Source organism: Cnephaeus nilssonii, assembly GCF_951640355.1.
Source record: "Cnephaeus nilssonii genome assembly, chromosome: 17".
Lineage (NCBI taxonomy): Eukaryota > Metazoa > Chordata > Mammalia > Chiroptera > Vespertilionidae > Cnephaeus > Cnephaeus nilssonii.
Window position 1 is genome coordinate 12,979,822 of NC_137088.1, and position 23,177 is coordinate 13,002,998.

General features: G+C 38.5%; 1 protein-coding gene across 1 annotated transcript in view; it reads left to right on the forward strand.

Annotated features, from left to right (window-relative positions):
• The first annotated feature begins 5,460 nt into the window (after positions 1-5,460).
• The window catches only part of DYNC1LI1 (dynein cytoplasmic 1 light intermediate chain 1), a 33,724-nt gene continuing 16,007 nt past the window's right edge, over positions 5,461-23,177 (forward strand). The window contains exons 1-5 of the mRNA XM_079795099.1: positions 5,461-5,711; positions 5,915-5,988; positions 19,469-19,585; positions 20,300-20,530; positions 22,524-22,693. Of these exons, the coding sequence (XP_079651225.1) occupies positions 5,566-5,711; positions 5,915-5,988; positions 19,469-19,585; positions 20,300-20,530; positions 22,524-22,693 (738 nt within the window). The 5' untranslated portion in view covers positions 5,461-5,565. The remainder of the gene's footprint in view (positions 5,712-5,914; positions 5,989-19,468; positions 19,586-20,299; positions 20,531-22,523; positions 22,694-23,177) is intronic.

The following is a 23,177-nucleotide window of genomic DNA, read 5'->3' on the forward strand; positions in this document are numbered from 1 at the left end:
AAACACATTGATGAAGAATAAATATTCTTCTAGCCTGTAAGATAGTCTCTTTGTTTTCCCTGTGCATTTTACTGGTTGTCTGTTCAAGCTACTGTGACTGTAAATTGATTTATAGGTTGTTACCCTTCCAATCATCACATATTTCCTAGGAATGAATTATTTATAGTATGGTGGTGGGTTCAGCCTGAAATAAAAAGACAATTCAAAATACTACCTTATCTAGGAATTTAAAAATATTCAGGGTGTATTTTTCAATGATGTATATTTAAGCAAATAAATTTTTTTTTCTTTGTAAAATTTAATCCTAAAGTACGCTTGCACACAAACACACACATATGCATACACAGGCATTGATTTTTTTTTAAGAAGGAGGGGGGTGAAATTCATCTTAGACCTACAAATAGAGGAGACTTTCTTTCTAGTGTTTTCTATGAAGGGAAAACACTGCTTGCTTATTTCCTTTTCTTTTGGCTTTTGGCTTTTCAGCTGGCATTTACATCCACTGTGATTGCCAGCATTTGGCACAGTGGGTGAAGTAAGTCTTATCTGAAAATCTGCTGGAGGCAGCCTGTGGGAGCTGGTACAACAGGAAGCAGCTCAAGGGGTGGCTGCCTTGTCCTAGTTCTCAAACACAGAAGGAAACATCCCCAATAGAAAGAGGAAGTGGTCTCTACCCCCCATTTCAGCCCTCCAGAAAGTTCCCCTCCCAAGCCAGTTTTCTACAGAGTTCTGTGCCTGTCAAATGACCACTTTTTCTTGAGATAAAGAAATGGCTAAGTGTGGCCTTCAGGAAGCTGATGAGTATGCAGGGGATGATGGTCGAGAGAGAGAAGAGAGATGTGTAACTCCCCACAGATAGAAAGCTGGGGAGAGGAGGAGCTGTCTCTTTTCTGGCTATCATTCCATTTCCCACTTCCAGGCCCTGAGGCTCAGCTAAATCAGAAACAAAACTGAAAAAGACATCTGGGGTACACCGCTGGGCATCCCAGCAGTATCTAAGCACTTCCTTATGAAAGCAAGTTACTATGATTAATAAACCTAAGGAAACCCAGCGCCTCCAATAAAAAAATCTGTGTTCATATTACCTGTTAACGTAGCAAGAGAATGTGTAATATATTTTAGAAGGATTTATATTAAAAAAAAACGGTTAAAATACTGTAAATGAGAGCTTTCAGGTGTTGGAGTGAAGAATGTTTTTGTACCCACTTCTTTTAAAACACACACACACACAATAATAAGTACATTTTATACTAATGTTAGAAGGCAATAAATGTTATGGGAAACAAAAAGGCAAGCAAGATATGAAGAATCTGGAATTCCAGGGATAAAGGTTCAAGTTGCAGCGTTAAATGGAGTGGTCAGGGTAGACCTCATCAAGAAGCTGAGAACTGAGCAAAAACACTGCAGGAGGAGAGCGAGTTAGCTAAACAGATTTTCAGATAAGATTTGCTTCACCAAATGCTGGCGATCACAGTTTATATGAATGCCAGCTGAAAAGCCAAAACCAAAAGAAAAGGAAATATGCACGGGAATAAGCTAGTGTTTCCCTTCGTAGAAAACACTAGAAAGAAAATCTCTATTTGATTGTTTAAAGAACAAGAGCAGGGCCAATATGGCTGGATAGGAGAAATCGAGGGAGAAAGTGGAGCAGAAAAATTCAGAGAGCCAATGGGTCCAGATCCTGTACAGCCTATGGGTCACTTTAGCTTTCACTCTGATTAAAATAAGGAGCCCATTGTAGGTTCTGGATAGAGGAGCTACATGATCTGGATTATATATTTTTTAAAGATTCCTCTAGCTGCCATGTTGAAGAATCTTTTACAGTAATATAGGCAAGAAATGATAGCTCAGACCAGGGGGGTATTAGTGGATGAATGATAAAAAATTGGATTGCGGGTATATTTTGAAGGTAGAGACTATAGGATTCCAAATGGATTCTGTGTGGGAGGTGAGAGAAATACTCAGGCAACAAAGAGTTGCTACCTAGTGGGAAAAGCCGTGGGTAAAGGAGCTTTTGCGGGGATAAGAAGAAGTTCAGTTCGGAGCATGCTGAGTTTGAGACACTATTAGACATCCAAGTGGAGGTGTGGAATAAGCAGTTGGATGTACTAATCTGGGGTTCCAGATGGAGCTCTGGGCTGGAGATCAATTTGGGAGTTTTGACAGAGACTTGACTTGGGGTGGTGAAAGCACAATACAGTGTACCGATAATGTATTGTAGAACTGTGCACCTGAAACCTTATAATTTTGTTAACTAGTATGTCACCCCAATAAATTCAATAAAGAAGAAATAAATAAATAAATTTGGGAGTTTTATCACAGAGATGGAATTTAAAGTAATAAGACTAGATGAGGTCACCAAAGGAGTAAGTGTAGATACAGAAGAGGAACAAAGGCTGAGTGAGCCCAGGAGTCCTTTAACTTTAATTGGTCAGGAAAATGAGGAAATGGTGAAGGAGACTGGGAAGGAGCAGCTAGTGAGGCAGGAAGAGAACTTCAAGAGAATATGGTGACCTGAAAGCCAAGCGAAGAAGGATACTCAGAAGGGGTGATCAACAGTGTCTTGGGCTGCTGATAGGTCAAGAAAGACAAGGATGGAAAATTTACCATTAGATTTAGCAACAAGGAGGTCACTGACAACAAGAATAAGGGCAGTTTCTGTGGCGTCATAGGGTAAAAGTCTGATTGAAGTGGGTTATAAGGGTAAGGGGGGGAGGAAATTGAAGATAGTCAATAAAGACAACTATTTTAAAGAGTTTTGCTGTTAAAGAGAGGGGGAAATGTAGCAGTAACTAGTTAAAGAGTAGGGTTAAGAGAAAAAAATTTTTTAAGATGGGAGAATTAATAGCATATTTGTATGCTAATGGAAATGGTCCAGTGGAGATCAATAAATGATTATATAGAGAAAGAAGGGGAAGAATTATTGGAGCAACGTCCTTGAGTTGAGGAGAGGATATGGAATTTAGTGCAAAAATGGAGGGATTGCTTTCAGTGTAATAGTATGGATTATTCTTTTATTTATTATTATTTTTTATTTTTATTTTTAAAAAATATTTGTATTGATTTCAGAGAGGAAGAGGGAGAGAGAGATAGAAACATCAATGATGAGATAGAATCATTGATTGGCTGCCTCCTGCATGCCCCCTACTGGGGATTAAGCCCGAAACCCAGGAATGTGCCCTTGCCTGGAATCGAACCTGGGACCCCTCAGTCCGCAGGCTGATGCTCTATCCACTGAGCTAAACCAGGTAGGGCTATTATTATTATTATTATTATTATTTTAATATATTTTATTGATTTTTTACAGAGAGGAAGGGAGAGGGATAGAGAGTTAGAAACATCGATGAGAGAGAAACATTGATCAGCTGCCTCCCGCACACCCCCCACTGGGGATGTGCCCGCAACCAAGGTACATGCCCTTGACTGGAATTGAACCTGGGACCCTTCAGTCCGCAGGCTGACACTCTATCCACTGAGCCAAACCGGTCAGAGCTATTATTATTTTTTAAAATATATTTTTATTGATTTCAGAGAGGAAGGGAGAGGGAGAGACAGAAACATCAATGATGAGAGAGAATCATTGATCAGCTGCTTCCTGCACTCCCCACACTGGGGATCCAGCCCATAACCCTGGGCACGTACCCTGACTGGGAACTGAACTGTGACCTCTTGGTTCACAGGCTGATGCTCAACCACTGAGCCACACTGGCTGGGCTCTTGTCAGCTATCTTAATGGAATAATGCTGGATAGGGATATTATAAAACCACAAGGAATACAACTTTGCCCTCAATATAAGTAGGTAGCTGGGCATCTAGAAGTCGTGGGGCATTAGCAGCCTGACACTTATAAAATGAATACTTCCCAGAATAAGTAGATATGATATGGAACTGACAACTCTGTATATAAACAAAATTGAGGGGGAAATGCTGAGGGAAAAAAGATGACTGAGGGAATAAAGTACTGACTGTGCATTGACTCTGAAGGGCCAAGTGCAGTATACAGTTCTTTACAACAGTGACTTAAAGTCCCAGCTTCCCCCTGGGAGTCCCCATCCTGCTCGTCACCATAGAAAGCCTGGGATTCCAAGACAGGGTTCTGGTTCCTTTCCTAATCATACAAACAAACAAAAAATGAAGAGTTTTAGCTGCAGGAGTTCATTAGGCCCATCAGTTCCGGGGGTCTGGTCAGATATCAATGGTTTGAAAGGTAAACATCAAGTTATTAATCATAAACATGTATTGAGCACTTAAAATGTGTCAGTCACCGGTCTAAGCCATTGTACCCGAATCATCTTAATCTTCATAACAATTCTAGGTCCTTTTATACCCATGGTACAGCTAAGGAAACTGAGACTCAGCGAGGTTAAGGAAATTGTCTAAGGTTACATTGCCTGTAACTGATTGAGCTAAGACTGAAAACTCTGATTTGCCAGTTTCCAAAGCCTTTCAGGCTAACTGCAATGTTAATGTATAGCAAGCAGTCTTTAGCTGTGGATTTTCTCACTAGCCTAACAGAACTGATGAGGTCATATATTATCAAGTGATCTTCAAATACAAGTTGACAGTGAAAATGTGCAAAGGCCAGATTATTTTAAGCAACTGCTCTTTGAGCCTTAAACCGACAACTCTTTCTGTACATGGGGCTCGACATTCAAATATTTTTAACCAGTCAAGTTTCGATAGAAAAGGGGGTTATTTTACAGCTATTTTAGGTCACTTCTTTTCCATCTGTGTATTCCCAGTACCAACTGCGCCTCCCATTATGTGTTGAATAAAACGTCTGTTGACTGGATGGATGAATAACTCACCTAGTGGATCTTTTCGAATCTCATCAGGAGCATCTCCTACAAAATCCTGGCCATTAAAACCAGTCTCGCCAACACACTTTTTTGTCATGCAGCTGCTTAGGAGCTGGGGGAATCTGCTCCTGATGGGGGACAAAGGCTTGAGGAATACGTTGCCACCTGAGAAGGCAGAGAGCCCAGAAATCGGGGACCAAATCAACACTGCAGACCCCGGGCTACACAACGGCGGCCTCTTTTGCAGCGGAGCGGCCCGTTTCCCTGTAGGCGCCGGTGAAGCCCAGGTGTAGGCTGGGACCCAGGCGCTGAGCCTGACCGGTGGAACGGCAAGGGCAGCGCAGGAATTCCAGGCCGGCTGCGGCGTTTGTGGACCCAACTGAAGACTGGGAGGGAGCACTGTTCACCTGACACACCCCATTCCGCCCGGATGCAGCCCAGGGCTGCGAGCGAGGAGGCGCGGAGCAGTTCAACGTGCTGAGCTCAGCGGAGCCGGGGCTGCAGCGCACCTCGGGCTCCGCGTCCGTACGCGGCGCACGCGCAGGCGCACGCACACCCTCTCTGCGCCCGCCAGCCTGTGGCGCACGCGCAGTCCGTGCTCGTAGCCTCCCTCAGTCCCTGCAGGGCCCGGACCCCGCCCCCACAGGCCACGCCCCGCTCCCGTGCGCCGAACGCTCCATATCCGGGTTCCCGCCGCCGCCTCCGCCGCCGAAGCGGCCGCCTCGCTCATTCAGCTTTGCCGGGAGTGGTGTGATTCCCGACCAAAATGGCGGCTGTGGGGCGAGTCAGCTCCTTCGGCTCTTCTCCGCCGGGATTAGCCTCGACTTACACGGGCGGCTCCTTGGCCAACGAGCTAACCTCGGGCAACGGCGGCGCCGCAGCAGGCGACGACGAGGACGGGCAGAACCTTTGGTAACGACCCCACCCCTCCCTGGGTCCCCGCTAGCACTCCCGGCCCTGCGGGCGCCTCGGGATCCGTGCCCGCCCGAGCTCGGCGCCGGGCCCAGGCCGCTGCGTCCTCCGCAGCCCCCGCCCAGGCGCGCCGAGGCCGTGTCCATCCCTCCCGCGCTGTGGCCTCAGCTCCCGGCCTCAGCGTGCGCCTTGCTCCCCGTTAGGTCCTGCATCCTCAGCGAGGTCTCCACCCGCTCGCGATCCAAGCTCCCCGCGGGGAAGAACGTCCTGCTGCTGGGTAAGTGTGCCCCCCCTGCACCCCCTCGCCTGGCCCCACCCCGCCCCGCCGGGGTCCGATCCGCCCGCCGCCCGCCGGCTCGCTTTGTGCGGACTGTGGACCCTGGCCCCGCCCCGCCCCGCCGCCGACCTGTGGCTGACAGCTGGGGGAGCCGGAGAACCCGGACCCCTGCCCTGGGACCTGCTGGGACCCGCCCTTCTACCTCCTCTTGATGTGGGGAGGCCCTAACCACCACCTCTGGCAAGGACAGCATCCGATAGCCTATCGGAGCGATTCTAGTTGGCTTGGGGTTTGTCTAGAAAAGAAGGACGTTTTTTTCCTTTCCTAACAAAAATCGGTAGCAGGAGGCTCTTCCTTAAAGAGCTCCAGTGCAAATGGCAATGCCATTAATATTTAATAGCCGACTCTTTGTATAATTGACAGAGAAGCTAGAAATGGGACCTGGTGCTCGGGGTAAATGTTCTTCTTCAGCTTTTCCACGTACAATGGGCTCATGTTGCAGCTGCCTTTTTAACTGTCACTTACACGATTGTGAAATTTATAAATGGCAGTGGAACACCTTTATGGTTCAGTCCCTCGGGCCAAATGGATGTACCGGGGAGAATGGTCTAATGTCTCCATTCTTCCGCTTATTCTGTATATCTTCTGTTCTCTGGAAGTTATGTATTTTGTTTCTTTACTGATTCTGGGGGTGGGGTAGAGGACAGCGAGGGACAACAATTCACAGGTTTATATTTTTTTTACAGGCGTGGCTCCTGAGTCATTTAAATGTGATATTTCTTCCCTATTTTATATTGGCTTATAAGATGATGGTTAAATTTTAAAAGCTTGGTAGTGAGGTCTCAAGACATTTTTGCTATGTACATCTAAAAATAGGAAACAAGTCAAATCTATTTGACAGGGTCTGCTTTTAATAGGTGTGTTTAGATAGAAGCACATTACTTCTTTTGCATGAACTGCTGCCAAGCTAGAATGTGAAGTTCTGTTCTTTAAGGGTTACACATAGCTAGTTGAAAAATTAGTTTTTACCCTACTGGCTGAGTGATCTTAAGCAAGTTTTTACATCTATAAACCTCAGTTTCTTCATCTTTAAAATGGATGTTGTAGAAATAATAATGCCATCCTCCTAGGGTCAGGTCAAATAATAACAGCACAGTGACTTTTAATGGTGGATTTGTTTTAACTGGGTTAGAAAATATTTTATCAGAACTCTTTTAAAAAAATTGAATTAGTGCCTGCATCAGTGATATTTATATGGCAAGGATAGATTAGGATCCAAAAGCAAAAATAAATAAATAATCCAGAAAATACTTTAAAATTTACTAATTTAAACAAATTACTATTGATCAATATATTAGAGTGGATTTAACGACTTCATTGGAGTGAATTATATTTAATTACTTTAAATAAGACTTCTTTTCAAATATTGCCATTGTAAAGATAAGATTCCTGAATTTTGTTTTCATTTTATAAGTTCCTCCCAGTTATTCCTGTGCATTAGATATTACTTGGATGGTTCTGTTTGTCATGAAACAAAAGTGACAGTTTTGTTCATTTCTTGATGTTTCTGATTTGCACTGAAGTTGCACCATGTTTGCTTTTTTTAGCATGCTTAAAAAAACACCTGCTTTTGACTCTGGGTCAGTGCATGGGACTGAGTGTATTTAGAGGCCCCAGACTCTTCCATTCCTCCATACTTAGGATAGATTAAATTTCCTTTTTTTGTGAGCTTAATAGTTTATAAAGCTCCATTTAGTATCAAGTTATACAAGCTTGAAATGCAAAATTTTTATTTGAGTACTATTGGGATTTTCATCAAAGTCTTTTTAGCTTTGGAAGAACCTAATAGGTTTGTATACTGATTGTAGAAATATGATTAATTACCTAAAATACCCCTAAAGATTTCTTAAAGACATTTTACTATCACATATTATGGTAGCATTCAGTCTGTGCTGGTTGAGGGAATAAATATATACATAGGGATTGTGGTTTTCTTTGTTATGAGTTTGAAGCTGTTAGGCAGGAGGAGGATTGACCCTAATATGGCTTTCATGAATTATGGGGAATCTCTGGAGTCCCATATTTAAAAAACCAAATCTGAGACTACAACAAGGTTTTACATTTCCAGAAACAACCTAGAATAGGAATGATGATCAAAGCTTAATGTATCCCAGACACAAATGGCAGTTTAACCTTAGCTTGCTACTTGTCCTCTTTTCCCATTGCCTATGGGAGAAAAGGGTCAGGATTGGCAATGTGTGAGCTATTCTCGAAGCATTTTCATATAAATCTTAGTTTACCTCCTCATTCTCCTTGTTCTCCCCCCCTCCCAAAGAAAGTCAGGGAGATAGATGTTAGCACCAGTTTTTGGATGAGGTAATGATTTTAGAGACCTTTAAGTGAGTGTTCCAAGGTCCCATAGCTATAAGATCTTGTGTTCTGTGACTCTGACATGACTTTCCAACTCGATAGAAGTTCCTGCAAGGGAGAGTGCTATGTACTCTTTCTACTGGATAACTTTAAAAGGCTGTCTTTGGCCCTGGCCAGTTTGCTCAGTGGTGAGAGCATTGGCCCTTGAACCAAAGGGGGTCGGGTTCGATTCTGGTCAAGGGCAGTACCTGGGTTACAGGTTTGATCCCAGGCCCCCAGTCAGGGTGTGTACGGGAGACAACCAACCGACGTGTCTCTCTAACATTGATGTTTCTCTCCCCCGCTTTCTCCCTCCCTTCCACTTTCTCTAAACATCAGTGGAAAAAATATCCTCAGGTGAGGATTTAAAAAAAAGGTTATCTTTGAGTGAAATTGAAATCCAAATATTTGTGGAATTCTAGGATGTAGCCTATTAAGGGACACCACTCTGGCTGTGTCACTTGTGTTTAAGCAGTCATTTAACTACCTAGGCCTGATCCCTATCAAAACCCCCAAACACTGTGACATTAGTGTTTAACCATTGAGAAAGAGCTTCAGCAAAGTTTGTTTTTGAACATTAAAGGCAAAACGTCTTCTGTATGTTTTTTGTGTGTTTGTGCATGTTTATTAAGTAGGATTTGACTTATAAATTGTCCTTTTAGGGATTTTTTTCAACTTTACCCTTCATGTTTAATCAATTTTTTACTACAGTGATTGTAATTACATTTTAATAGCTGCTTTTAAGAGTACTTTCTTCATATTTTGGTTACTTTCCCATGTTTTGATAAGAAAACTCCCTATGGGAAATAATAATAATAATAATGACTAATATTTATAGAATACGTACATGTACTAGCCATGTATGATTGTTTATATATTCTGATTTTTCCTTTAAACATCAGGAAGTAGACACAGAGCTATTAAGTAAATTGCCATAGGTTACACAGCCAGAAAGAGGCAACGTAAGAATTCTAAATTGTGCAGCCTGGACCCAGAGTCAGCATTCTTAACCTATACGCTGGACTATCTCCCTAGAGGAAAAGAGAGCTTTCTTTGTAGGAAATGTAAGAAGGTGTTTAGCAGTTATTAAGGAATTTAATCTGATTCTTCTGTTGTATCAGTTTCATTGTAAAAAATCTCATTGCTTTAGATTAATTGAATTCATTGTCTACTAAGATAACTTATGGAGACCTGGACCCCTGGCTTATAGATAGGACATTAATATCACTTTCTGAGTTGAGGTATCTGAATTAATGAAAACTAGCTGGCCCTTTGGTAAATCATGTAAGTTTTATCTTTATCATCTGTAAATTAAGATATTTAGATTTAAATCTGTAAAACTTTCAACAATAAAATTTTTAAAAAGATATTTGGATTTAGTGTTCTCTAACGTCTGATCTGACAGTCTATAATATTTTTAAATTCTAAAGCTTTTGAGTTATTAAATATATTTAAAGGGATATTTTGAAGAATTAATATATTATTTAATGAAGTATTTCCTTGTAGCTGTGGGCTGTTTGATTCCACCCAGGGAAGAAACCTAGAGTCTCCAGATTTTTCCCTGAAGGCACTAGTTCAGGATAGTGTGCAGCCAAAAATGCCACATAATGCTGAACATCATCAGGAAGTATGTTTGAAACAGTCTTCTTTCTTATTCAAGAATAAAACTAGCTTCTATTATGCTTGAAGTATTGCAAGTAGGAAACCTCAACATATACATACATGGTGGAACTAGAGATCTGTTTAGAGAAGTAACTTGTCAAGAAGTGGATGGTTGTTTTGTTTTTTTTTAATATATATTTTTTATTGATTTCTGAGAGGAAGGGAGAAGGAGAGAAACAATGATGAGAGAATCATTGATTGGCTGCCTCCTGCACGCCCTCTACTGGAGACCGAGCCCACAACCCAGGCATATGTCCTTGACCAGAATTGAACCCAGGACCCTTCACTCCCCAGGCCCACACTCTATCCACTGAACCAAACCAGCGAGGGAGAGAAGTGGATGGTTTTCTATGTGAGGCCTGACTCTAAAGATAATGAGATTGTTCAATCTGAAACTTAATCTTGTGAGAAACTGGGATTAAAGACCATCAAGGTAGGTAGAATGGTAATTCGGCTGGTGTGAAATCCACATGAGAGAATGTCAGCAAAAGAACTTTGAAAATGCAAAACTGAGAAGAGCTTCAGCATGGGACTCTATCTTTTATTAATTAGTGAGTGACCATGAACTAACCTTTTTGGGCTTTATTTTATTTGTAAAACCAGAGCAGTAGCTGTTAAAAAGACCTCACAGGTTACCTCTTTATTCATTTATTCATCAAACATTCATCAGAACGTGCTGTGCATAAAATACTTGGCTGAGTCATGTGGGGAAAACAGGGCTAGAACTTGGTCCCTACCCTCCAGGAGCTTATAAACTGTGGGAAAAGATTCAAAGTAGTAAAAATCAAATATGTCAGCATGAAATAATTGGTAAAAGGGTCACATGTTATTTTGATGAAATGGTGTTATCTGAATAAAATTTTGCTAAGTAGAATGGGGAGGAGAAAACACTGGAGGCTGTGGACAAGGGAACGTGCTGCAGTAAAAACTTGGAGAAAGGGACCGTGGCAGCTCAGGTTTGGTGGAGTCCTTACCTAGACTTACCGGGTCTGGTGGTCAGCCTTCTACCTTTTGAAGCTGGGGGATTGTGGGCAAATAACAACCTCCTGACTTGCTCATTGAGATTCTTTCATACTTCATGGGATTAAAAGAATTAAAAGAAAGTATGTCTAAAACATCTTCATCTCAAAATTAGGACTCATTATTTTAAATTATAAAAGTGTTACATATTTTTTGCTAGAGAGAAAAATTTGACAAATCAAAATAATGTATGATCCCATCATCTAGAGATAATCACTTCATTTTTTTTCCTATGTGTGTATTTATTTAAACAAAATAGGCTCATTCATACCTTATATACTGTTTTGAAATCAGATTTTTAAAATTTATGAATCAGGGTTTTTTTTTTTAAATGGCAGTAGATATGGATTTCTCCCTTCCGTTGACTGAATAACAACATTTATGGGTATACCATAATAATAATTGATTGGTAGATTATTATTGTTATACTTTATTTTCTATTTGCTCAGTATTCTTTGGGATAAATTCCTATAAGTTGAATTGCTAGGTTGAAAGTATATATCTTTTAAGCCATTATATATATTACCAAACAGTCCTCTGGGGATGTTGTACCATTTACATTCCTACCATCAGTAATTGAGAGTATTTGTTTGTCTAGCATAATTGCCAATACTGAGCATTATTCATTTTAATCTTTGCCTATCTGGTAGGTAGGTTAAAAATTGCCAACTTAATTTAAAGGCAATTTAATTGTAGAATATATATCAAATCTGTTGATTAAGCATTATTGCTTTAGTGTGACTTTGACCTTCGGGAGCATAGGAACTGTTAATAACCATTGGGATTAGCATTTATTGGCCTTTGTAAATGTTTGTTGAATTAAACAGTAGTTTCCAGTTCATGTCTAGTCAGTCTGTGAGACTGAGGGAAATGATATAGTACAAGTTCTTATTTTCTTAATGTAATGTGGATTGCTGAATGATGGTATTCAAAGGTAGGGCCTTGGCCAGCCAATGGGATGGAAACATGTATTATTCCTGTTACTTGGGTGTTCTGATAAGTGTTTTATTATATAGCATGTTCACTGTTTTACAGAAGAGGATTTTGAGCCCCAGCTGAGCTAGGATTCAAAATTGGGTTTGCCTAACTTTCCATTATACAGGCACTCCTTAACATATTGGAAGGATGTAGTCTTGAACAGCCATGCATAAATGTTTATCTGCAACCACTGGGTGCAGATGCTGCAGCTCGTTAACAACAGCCTCTCCCAGTCTTGCTGACTGACACAAAGGGAGGTGACACTCTTTGTGAAATGGGGAGCAGACCAAAGCCCCCACTTTGCCTGGGTCATCCGATAACCTATGGGAGGCCATGCAGAAGGTCTGAGTTCAAAAGTAGTTCCAGTGAAGACCCCTCATAGCTTTTGTTGTCAGAGTTTTCAGATAAAAGAGGATGATTTACTTTACGTCATGCAAGGCCAAATCAAAAATGTCAACTTTACAATGTTGATATCTCACTTGGATAAAGAAGGAATATGGCAGGGTAGAATTCTCTCTGTTCTGATTATGATTATCATGATGCTATGAATCATAATGTATCCAACAGAGGTATGGAAATGTGAATCAAAGCTCTGTGTAGAATGCAGGCATCAGGCACACAAACCTGTGTGGAGCAAGAAGAGTATAGTACTTTAGCCTCAGGACAACAGGGGAGGAAACGGAGAAAAGGAAGGCAGAGTACCGTTTAATTTTACCTTTGTCAGCCCTGCTAATCTTGAGCTGGTCAAGACTAGAAGCTGCTCTAGGAACAATGGTAGTGTCATAGGGTTTAGGAGCATTGCTGGATATAGATCATAACCTTTCTTTAGCAAGTTGCTTAATCTTTCAGACTATAATATTTACCTTTTAGGATTATCGTGAGGATTATATGAGATGTTTGTAAAACACTTCAAACAGTGGCATACATTGAAGTGTTCAAGATAACTATTATTAATGTATTGTATACTTAAGTGTTTTGCTTTGACTGCTCATTTTCACATGGTTAATGTTTTTATGTCTTTTTAAAACACTGTTTACTTGTAAAGGAATTTTATTTCTGATATATCACTGATCAAGAAGTAATGAATAATAATAGTTATAGAACTTTAAATCCATCACCATAGAGATTGTCTGGTTTTACCACCTCTATTTAGAACGGGGGTTGGGGGAGAACAAATGGAAATACCTGACTTGTCCAGGTTCATTCAAATAAGGGTACAATGTTGCAGTTAGAAATTATATCTTAATCTTCTTGTTTTTAATCTGTTTATAGTTATCATTGTAAAGTTTATGGACATTACATCCTGTTGTTGAATTAGAGATCTGTTGGGGAGATAAAACAGTATTATGAGCACACCTTTACTCCTACACTGTTTTGGTGACTGTTTAAGGAGATTTTCTTTTGTAATCAATTTGGCTTTCAAATTTGAGCGAAAAAGACGTGAGAATTGATGGCTGTTATTGCTTTATGGTAAAACTGAAGTACTTGGATCTTATACTTGGCTCCCAGAGAGTGACTAATTTGGACTGGGTTCAGACAAATTTGGAATACAGGTTTATTTGCTATGGAGAATTTCACTGTAATCTGATTAACAAGCCTTTCCTCCTTTGCTCTATCTACTGGGACAGGCTTTGGCCTGTATGCTGTTTTTATATGGCCAGCAAGCTAAGAATGGGGTTTGTTTATTCACATTTTTAAGAGTTGGGGGAAAACACAAAGATGAATATGTGACAGAGACCTTATGTAACCTGCAAAGCCTAAAATATTTGCTACCTGGTCCTTTATAGGAAAAATTTCCCAACACCGGGATGAGGGCGTGAAAAAAATGGCTTTATTAGAATAGAATTTGATCTAATGAAATGTTTTGATTTGTTTTAAAGATATCCTTTTTTAATTTTTAATAGATTTTATTGATTTTTTACAGAGAGGAAGGGAGAGGGAGAGAGAGTTAGAAACATCCATCAGCTGCCTTCTGCATGCCCCCCTACTGGGGATGTGCCTGAAACCAAGGTACATGCCCTTGACCAGAATCGAACCTGGGACCCTTCAGTCCGCAGGCCGAAGCTCTAGCCACTGAGCCAAAACGGTCAGGGCTAAAGATATCCTTCTTTAAGAAAATGTAATATAAGTGCAAATTTAGATAAAAATATTTAGAGAATAATTTTAACATCATCACTAAAGGGTTATTTGCTTTCTAGAAGGACTTTTACATTAGCTTGTGTAAGTAGGAACTCTCTGCTTGTGGAAGTGTATGTTTACAGATCATTAACTATTTGGCTGGCACATGTAAAGCTGGTATGTCTGTTTCACTGCCAGCTGAAGGCCCAGGAACTGAAGATAAAGCTTTCTTACAGTTGATTGACATTGGCTGATGAATTCTTTCATCAATGTTTGAAATCACTCAGTCTCCATTGCCCTACTTGCCACTTGAAAGGTATACTAATTGCATACAATGAAGTACATATGTAGTTTGTTGTTTTCTTTTAACCCCTCAAACTATTAGGTACTATGTGCTGTTCTATAAATAACTTGGAATTCAGTGACTTTTGTTTCTTAAATGGTTTGGCCATTAAAGCTGATTTAGTCACAGGCACTCTCTGGGCACTGGGGCTGAAGCAGCAAACAAAGCACAAAATGCCTGTTCCTCTGGAGCTTTTGGGGGTAGGGAGTTACTAAGTAAAATATGTATTATGTTCGTAAGTTCAATGGAAAAAAAAAATAAAACATATAGGAAGGCACATAGGAATGTTGGGCGGTTGTGATTTTAAATCAGGTGGTTAGGGACAGCCTGCCTGAGGAAGTGATGGTTGGGGGAAGGTAGGAAGAAGGTTAAACATATGAATTTCTGAAGAGAGCATGTTCTAGGTAGAGGAAACAATGGCTATAAAGGCCTTGAGGTTGGAGTCTTATGTTAGTAATTGTATAAGTGAGTGTGTTGGGGAAAGGTGGCAAGATAATGATACTGCTTTTGTGCATGTTGAGATTTTTAGGTATTTATGGGACATCCAAATAGTTACAGCTAGCAAGCAGTTCAGGAGAGGCTGGGGCTGGAGGGAAATCTGTGGGTCACTAGGTTATAGGTGGTATTGAAGTCATGCGTGGAGATTCTCCTGGAGTTACATGTGCAGCAAGAAGAGTAGAGGACTAAAGAAGGAACCCTGGGGAATACAAACGTGGGCTTGGGATGAAAGAGCAACGGGCAGGGAAGACTTAGGTCCAACCTCGTCAGAGGTAAGTGGTAGAATAGGAGAGGGCAGTGTTACTGAAGCTGTAACAATGGAGAGTCTGACTTCTATGCCTTTCTCATCTCTGCTAACACCCAATCAAGTCCGCCTTTGAGTGCTATCCCAGGCTAATACCTTGCCTACCTCATTTCTTGGTAGGACTCCAATAATAGTCTCTTATTTAGTCTCCTTCCTCCCAAACCTACCCTTGTCAGTCAGTTTTTCACACTTTTACCATAGTGGTCTTTCTAAAATATCAAAGCACTGCCAGTGGCTTCCCATTATCTCCAGGAGAAAGTTTAACCATCTCAGCTTGGCATAACATGCCCTTCATGATCTGCATCCCCTATTTGTCCTCACTTTCTGGCTTCTTTTCCCCTTACGTGCTAAATTTCAAGCATGCAAATTATTTGTCCTTTCTAGAAGGACACTTGTTTGCCTCTGTATATGCTTTCCTTACTTTCTAGAATGACTCTTCCATGGCTCATTAACACCACTACAAGATTTGGCTAAAGTGTTACCTTCTCTTCAAAGCCTTTTCTGAGTTCCAAGCAAAACCAGAATACTCCCTTAGGGCTGGCTTCCTAGTTTGTCGCTTATCTCTAGTGTGGTCCTAATGACAGTATCTTGAAATCATCTGTTTGTTTTCCCTCTCGAATTTATGAGCTCCTAGAGGACAGTGACTTTGACATATGGGTATTTGTATTCCTAGTGCTTGGCTTAGTGTAGTAATGTAATAGACATTGCACTGGTTCTCGACACTGGGAAGTTGTTAGAAATGGAGATTCTTTTTAAAAAATATATATATATTATTGATTTTTTTACAGAGAGGAAGGGAGAGGGATAGAGAGTTAGAAACATCGATCAGCTGCCTCCTGCATACCCCCTACTGGGAATATGCCCACAACCAAGGTACATGCCCTTGACCTGAATCGAACCTGGGACCCTTCCGTCTGCTCTATCCACTGAGCCAAACCGGTTAGGGCAGAAATGGAGATTCTTAGGTCCCATCCCAAGCTTATGAGTCAGAACCTCAGGAGGTGAGGCCCAGCAGTGTATGTTTTAACCAGCCCCCCAGGTGAGTCTGATACATTTTTGAGAACCATAAGTCCAGTGAAATGAATGATGAAAAACAAGCACTCTGGTCTCAAGAGTATCTTATATTCAGTCCATAGAAAAAGGAAATATCTATGTTCTAGTGCTGGTTGCAAGAACTTAAAATAGTGAGCATATGTGGTTAAGAATGACAATACTTTTGATGTCATGAATTTGGGCTCAGAATCTGTTCTGAGCCTATTAAACCTTTAAAATTGGAATTAGATCAACTAAAAGGTAGTTGCAAACTTGTTATTTAAAGAATCACTCATACTATCACCATCAGAAATAACCAAATTATCAATGATTATTTCTAGCTGATATTATGGTTTTTATTCTTTTGTTTACGTTTAAGATTATCAACAAGTATGTATTTTTATTTAGAAACCTTTATATTTGAGTCATTTTAAATATTAAAAATAAGTTGAAATACACTGATCTGATTTTTTTGCCCCTGATGTGTATACTAGTACTTATTCTCTTTCTTTTTTTATTGAAGTACATTAGTTTCAGATGTGCAACATGGTGATTCGACATTTATGTACCTTACGAAGTGATCACCATGATAAGTATAGTAACCATCTATCACCATACAAAATTATTACAATATTATTGACTATATTCCATATGCTGTACATTATATCCCAGGACTTAATTATTTTATAACTGGAAATTTACATCTCTTTACCTCCTTCACCTATTTTGTCCATCCCAGGGTCCCCACTTCATCTGAAGTTTTTTTTATTGTTTTTATGGTATCTTTTTACTTTCTAATATCTAAACTGAGAATTAAAGAAATAAGGTAAATCTTGTATCAAATTAAATGAAATTTCATGTAATTACTGCCTATTTTTATGGCTCTATATATACTTTAGAAAATTCTTGTTGAACATTGTATTGTTGATGTAAGCTTCTATCATAAGTGTGGGCACTAAGTTTTTGCTTACAGTACATAACATTGTTTCTGTGGGATAATCATTTTTCAATTGGTGTCATTTTAACTCAGAGGATTCCTTCCAGGAAAGTAACCTGCCATAAGAAAAATCTTGATTCTTTTTTTTTTCTAGAACAGGCTCAGGTACTTTTTTAAGTTAATAAACTTTATTTTTTTAGAGCAGGGTTAGGTTCACAGGAAAATTGAGTGGGAAGCACAGAGAGTTTCTGAATATTCCCTGTTCCCACATTTGCAAAACTTCCCCCATTATCGACATCCCACACAGTGTCGCATTTATTACATTTATCACAATCAATGAACTGACATTGACACGTTATTGTTAGACAGAACCTATCCACTTTAACTTTTCAGTTATCACCTGCAGTCCATAGTTTACAAGAGAGTTCTCTCATGGTGTTGTACATTATATAGGTTTTCACAAATGTATAATGACATGTATCTAACATTATAGTCCATACAGAATAGTGAAACTATTAGAGGTCACAAGGAGCCTCTACTCTGCCTAGTTAGACTCTCTTTAAAAGGTTTTCATAGACCTCCTTACCCAGTGATTTAAATTATTTTTATGTCTAATTTTCATGCCTATTGAGGTGAATAGATATAAATTCTTTAAATTCTTTTTGGTTATAGTTCTTGAACAATTACAAAACTAAAATGAATTATAAATTAAATGCCATTAAAACTATAGAGCTGTTGCTGAAACCGGTTTGGCTCAGTGGTTAGAGCATCAGCCTGCACACTGGATGGTCTCAGGTTTGATTCTCAGTCAAGGACATGTACCTGGGTTACAGGTTCTATCCCTACCCCTAGTCGGGGAGGCAACTGATCCCATATCAATGTTTCTCTCTCTTCCCCTCAGTGTTCTCTTCCACTCTCTAAAAATCGATGGAAAAAATAATCCCCACTCCTTGGGTGAGGATTAAAAAAAATACATATATATATACATACACACACATACATATATATATATATATATATATATGTAAAACATATATATATATAAAACAAATGATGTTTTACTGAAATTAAATGCCATTTGGGTTTAATAGTAGACATAAATACTTATGTATTTTACTTTTCCCTGATTTACTTTATTATTTCCATTTTTAAGCATTATGGATCATCATAGGAATCATTGTCATTATCATGCATATTAATGTTTACAACCCAATCTATTATTTTGATGGGCCATTTTAATAGTACACTGCAATAATAGTGCTAAAAAATAAGTACTCATTTAATGAAAAGTTCTTTATTGTCTATTTAAAGCTATTTATTGCTATGAAGTGTTGGAAAATGGTTCATAAAAAGAACCAGTCTGGCCAGTACAACTGAATATAGAACTGACAGCCCTATGACACTTTTTTTTAGTTTGGCATACTTGTTCTGTCTCAGCTTGGCACAGTAGGGTTATAAATACCAGTGCAGAGGAGGGTACTGCAGTCTTGTTGGAGCATTTAGATTTAAAGATGGTCATTCAGAAGATCTAAGATACATATAATTAAAAAAAAAACTTAACATAAAAATGAAAACAATTTTTAAATTCTCAGAGAACTCATGAATCTCCAGGAATAAGTCCTTAGATCCAAGAAACTACTATTAACATAATATTGCTAATAACTAAATAAGTTTATGAAACAGTAACATGTAGTATTTAAATAAATTCACAATTTAAAAAAATCCTTACCAAAATATTGGATAGCTAGCCTAGTTTTAAACTTTTCAAACTTGTGCCAAGTTTAAATCATATGAGTGTTTTGTTATTAATATTTTTAAGAGTATTTACCCGAGATTCTTCAAACTGAAAGCCTGAAAGAGAGTATTTTGTTCCTTGTAGATTAAACTGTGATGACATAAGAGTTGAACTTCCTGAAAAATACCCACAGAGGAAGCCATTTGTAATAGGATAGAACTAGAGACTTAACAAGAGGAACAGAGACACTGGGAGAGAAAATCCTGGAGGCAACGTCTGCCTCTTCAACTTATAGTTTCCTGATTATTTTCCATTAAATTACCTTTCTGGTTGAAGCTAGTTCCAATTAGGTTTTTCACTTAGCACTAGAAAGCATGTGTGTGTGTGTGTGTGTGTGTGTGTGTGTGTGTATTATAATTTAAAAGATTTGTTCTTTTTTTACAGGTGAAGATGGAGCTGGGAAAACAAGCTTAATAAGAAAAATTCAGGGAATAGAGGAGTACAAGAAAGGAAGAGGATTGGAATATTTGTACTTAAATGTTCATGATGAAGACAGGGATGGTGAATATCATCTATTTGTAACCTAAGTTTTCTGAAGTCTTTCCAAGGTGCACTGCTGCTCATATTAGTCTTGAGTGTGCTATTTTTCACTAAGAGTCCTACTATGTCATGCCAATCAGCAAATAGTTATGTTTAGGCATATGTTTATTGGTTTGGGATTGGGAGTCATAGAGTCATACTTTTAAACATCTTAATGTATTCTAGTGTGCAGACCAGCTTTCTTGCTATCATTGAAGAATATCAATTTTCAGTTCATTTTCCCTCAGATGATGAAATAATAGTATCCCATGATTGTTTGCTGGCCCCTTTATCTCCTTTTCATTTTTTGACATAAAAATGTCATCTCCCCAGCTTTTCTTATCTGATCAACCATTTTTTTCTTCTATAGATCACTTGCCTTCTCATTTTTATATATAATATCTTGAATATGCATGGCTCTATCTGCTGATGGTAAGAATAGCAACATGTTATTCAGTCTGTGGTTTGGGATTAAGAAATATGAAGTAGAGGATGCTGATGTTCCATATTGGCAGTTAAATCATTTCACTGAATATTTGATAGGCCTTTACTAAATTGGTAGATGTGACCTAAGTAGTTGAACTTTGTCGAAAGAGGCATCTCCTGTGGAGATGATCTAAAATACCAAGTATTGTTAGTTGGATGATGAAATAACTTAATCCTATTGCCTTGGTAACTTTCCTTTGTATATTGTAGATCAAACAAGATGTAATGTGTGGATCTTAGATGGAGATCTGTATCACAAGGGCCTCCTTAAATTTTCACTGGATGCCATTTCTCTGAAGGACACTCTGATTATGCTGGTTGTTGATATGTCAAAGCCTTGGACTGCTTTGGATTCTTTACAGAAATGGGCAAGTGTTGTTAGAGAACATATAGACAAATTGAAGATTCCTCCTGAAGAAATGAAAGAAATGGAACAAAAGTGTGAGTAGTCTAGAAATACTAATATAGATTTCAAAAACAAATTTCCTAACTGGCAATCATAATTGTTGGGAATTTTTTACTTTGAATAAAGTTTAATGAAAGAAATACAATGTGAGTTCTGTTTTTGAAATTCAGCTTAAATGCTATGCTAGATTTTAAAATAGTTTTAAATTGGAAATGTCTACATAATGGCAGACTCTTTCGTAGAGGTGCCTTAGCTCCTTTGCCAAAAGGCCATATGTGTTCATTTTGAAAAGTTGTTTTCAAGATTTAAAAATTTGAATCTTTCTTCAGCTGCTCATTTTCAGCAGTTCACTTCTTGATAAGCAGAACAATCTTATCAACCTTGTCAAAATGAAATATGTCCAAAAAGATGTTAACCTAAATATAGGGTGTCCCAAAAAAGTATACACACACTATCTGTAGATTCTATTACATCTTGAAAATGAAATGTATTTTAATAAACATTGCCTTTACAATTATTCAAAGTGAATATACTTTTTTTTGGGGGGGGGGTACCTTGTATAAAGATGTTAAGCTGGTTTTATTCAGAAAAGTACATAATATATTTTGTACATGCCCATGTAAATTGGAAGTTTTCATGGATATTATGGAAATTACGTCATTTCTAACTGTAAACCAGTTGCTACAGTTCTGAATTTCAAATTTCACCAAGAGCACTTCATTTGTCAATGTTGTACTTTGCTTAAAAAATATACAGATGGAATACTGCTTTTCTTTGTTATTGTTAGTTCATAATAACTTTTTGGGGAGAATTGACACTTATTGTAATTTATATGCAAGGAAACAAAAAACTGAGAGAATATATGTCCTAAATCATTGAAAAAGATGTCTAGCTGTTCTTAATCTATACCTTTCTTTCCTGGTGGCCATTGCCTTGGGTTTTCGTCCCCCTCTCTAAATGTATACTATAGCAGTGTTCCCAGGACTACGAGCATCAGTATCAGTGCAGCTGGGAGCTAGTCAAAAAATACACATTCTTAGGCCCCACCCCAGACTACTAAATCAGAAACTCAAGTGCATGCTAAAAACTTGAGAAGCACTGTTAGATTTCACCCTTTGGTTTAAAGGGTAGTAGCTACCAGAGCTGCTAAGGGTAAATGCATATTCCTTTGTTCTTGGAGGAACTGCACTCAAGTGTTCAGGATTCCCTCTTCCTTGACACCATGTAAATTTAAGATACTTTCTTCCTTTATATCTCTGTATAATATTCCCTCATATACTGTTTTAATCCTATGCTATGGATAATTTGTTTTGCTTTTAAACATGAGAAGCAGTCTTATATGGGAATCCCAGTCTTATATAGGAATCACTGGTTGTTTCTTTGAGAATTCCTCAAAGAATAATTACTGAGTCAAAGTATATATTGTTTAGGCTCTTGATACATTCACCTTGTTTTTAGTGAAGATTTTGACAACCTTGCAAATGAGTTGTAAAACTTTATCAGTGTTGGTAATACCTCATTAATTCTCACCAGGGTTAAAGAGTGAATGTGGCCCAAGATTGCACCTATGTAAAAAGGAGAAGATCTGAATAAAGGGTTTAGAGAAGGAAGCTAATATTTAGAAAATCATCTAGGATTGTCATTTAAATTGTGGAATTCTTCCTGCCCCCTGTCGTCCCCAGTCCTCACACATATATTTTTCTTTTATCCTTTCTCAATACTCATTGTGAATAAGAGAAGATAGAGAGACAAAGCTAGATTGTGACTTGCCTAAAGTAATTTGTGCAAACTAAACTATGCCTACGTTGAATCCCACTCTTTAGAGCCATTCAGTGTTGTACTCTGCCTCCTAATAATTAATGTGGGATCAGTGTTTCTGTACTGTCCTTGAAATAGTTTTCACAAATCCTTTTTGTTCTTTTACACAAACTCTAGTAACATATATATTTAGATTATGGTAGAAAAAGCTACCTGCTGAAATAAAGCAATTTCTAAACTATGTATTAAATTATTTACTTTGATTTTCAGTGATTAGAGACTTTCAAGAATATGTAGAGCCAGGAGAAGATTTCCCAGCCTCTCCTCAGAGAAGAAATACCATGTCACAGGAAGACAAAGACGACAGTGTGGTTTTACCCCTGGGTGCGGATACACTTACACACAACTTGGGCATTCCAGTACTAGTAGTTTGCACAAAGGTTAGTTTGCTTCCTAGAGATTCTGTTACTGATATTAACCAAGGATGAACAACTGTTTTGTTTCCCAGACTCCTTTTGGAGTTGACACATTATTTTTTCGTAGATAATTTTTCTTAAATATAAATAATAGTTTAAAATAATTGAGTGATATTTACATGTTGGTTTTATGATCTTGATCATAGTTTCTTTGAAAGAAAATGTTACTTTGGATATTCTCTTTGTAATTGAATATCATTTTCCAAATTCCAATTAGACTTCATTATACAGTCAGTTTAAAGAAATAAACACAGGTAAGATGGTAAGTTAATTATTAATTTTTATAAATTTTCCACATTAAATGTTGGAATACTAATATCCTAATATGAGATTATATACTTAAAAAAAAACAGACTTTTAAACATCTACTTTTAACACCTAAAATAAAATAGGCTTTTAAGCACTCATTATGTGAAGTTAATATGCAGTTATCAGGGGCTTTTTACTT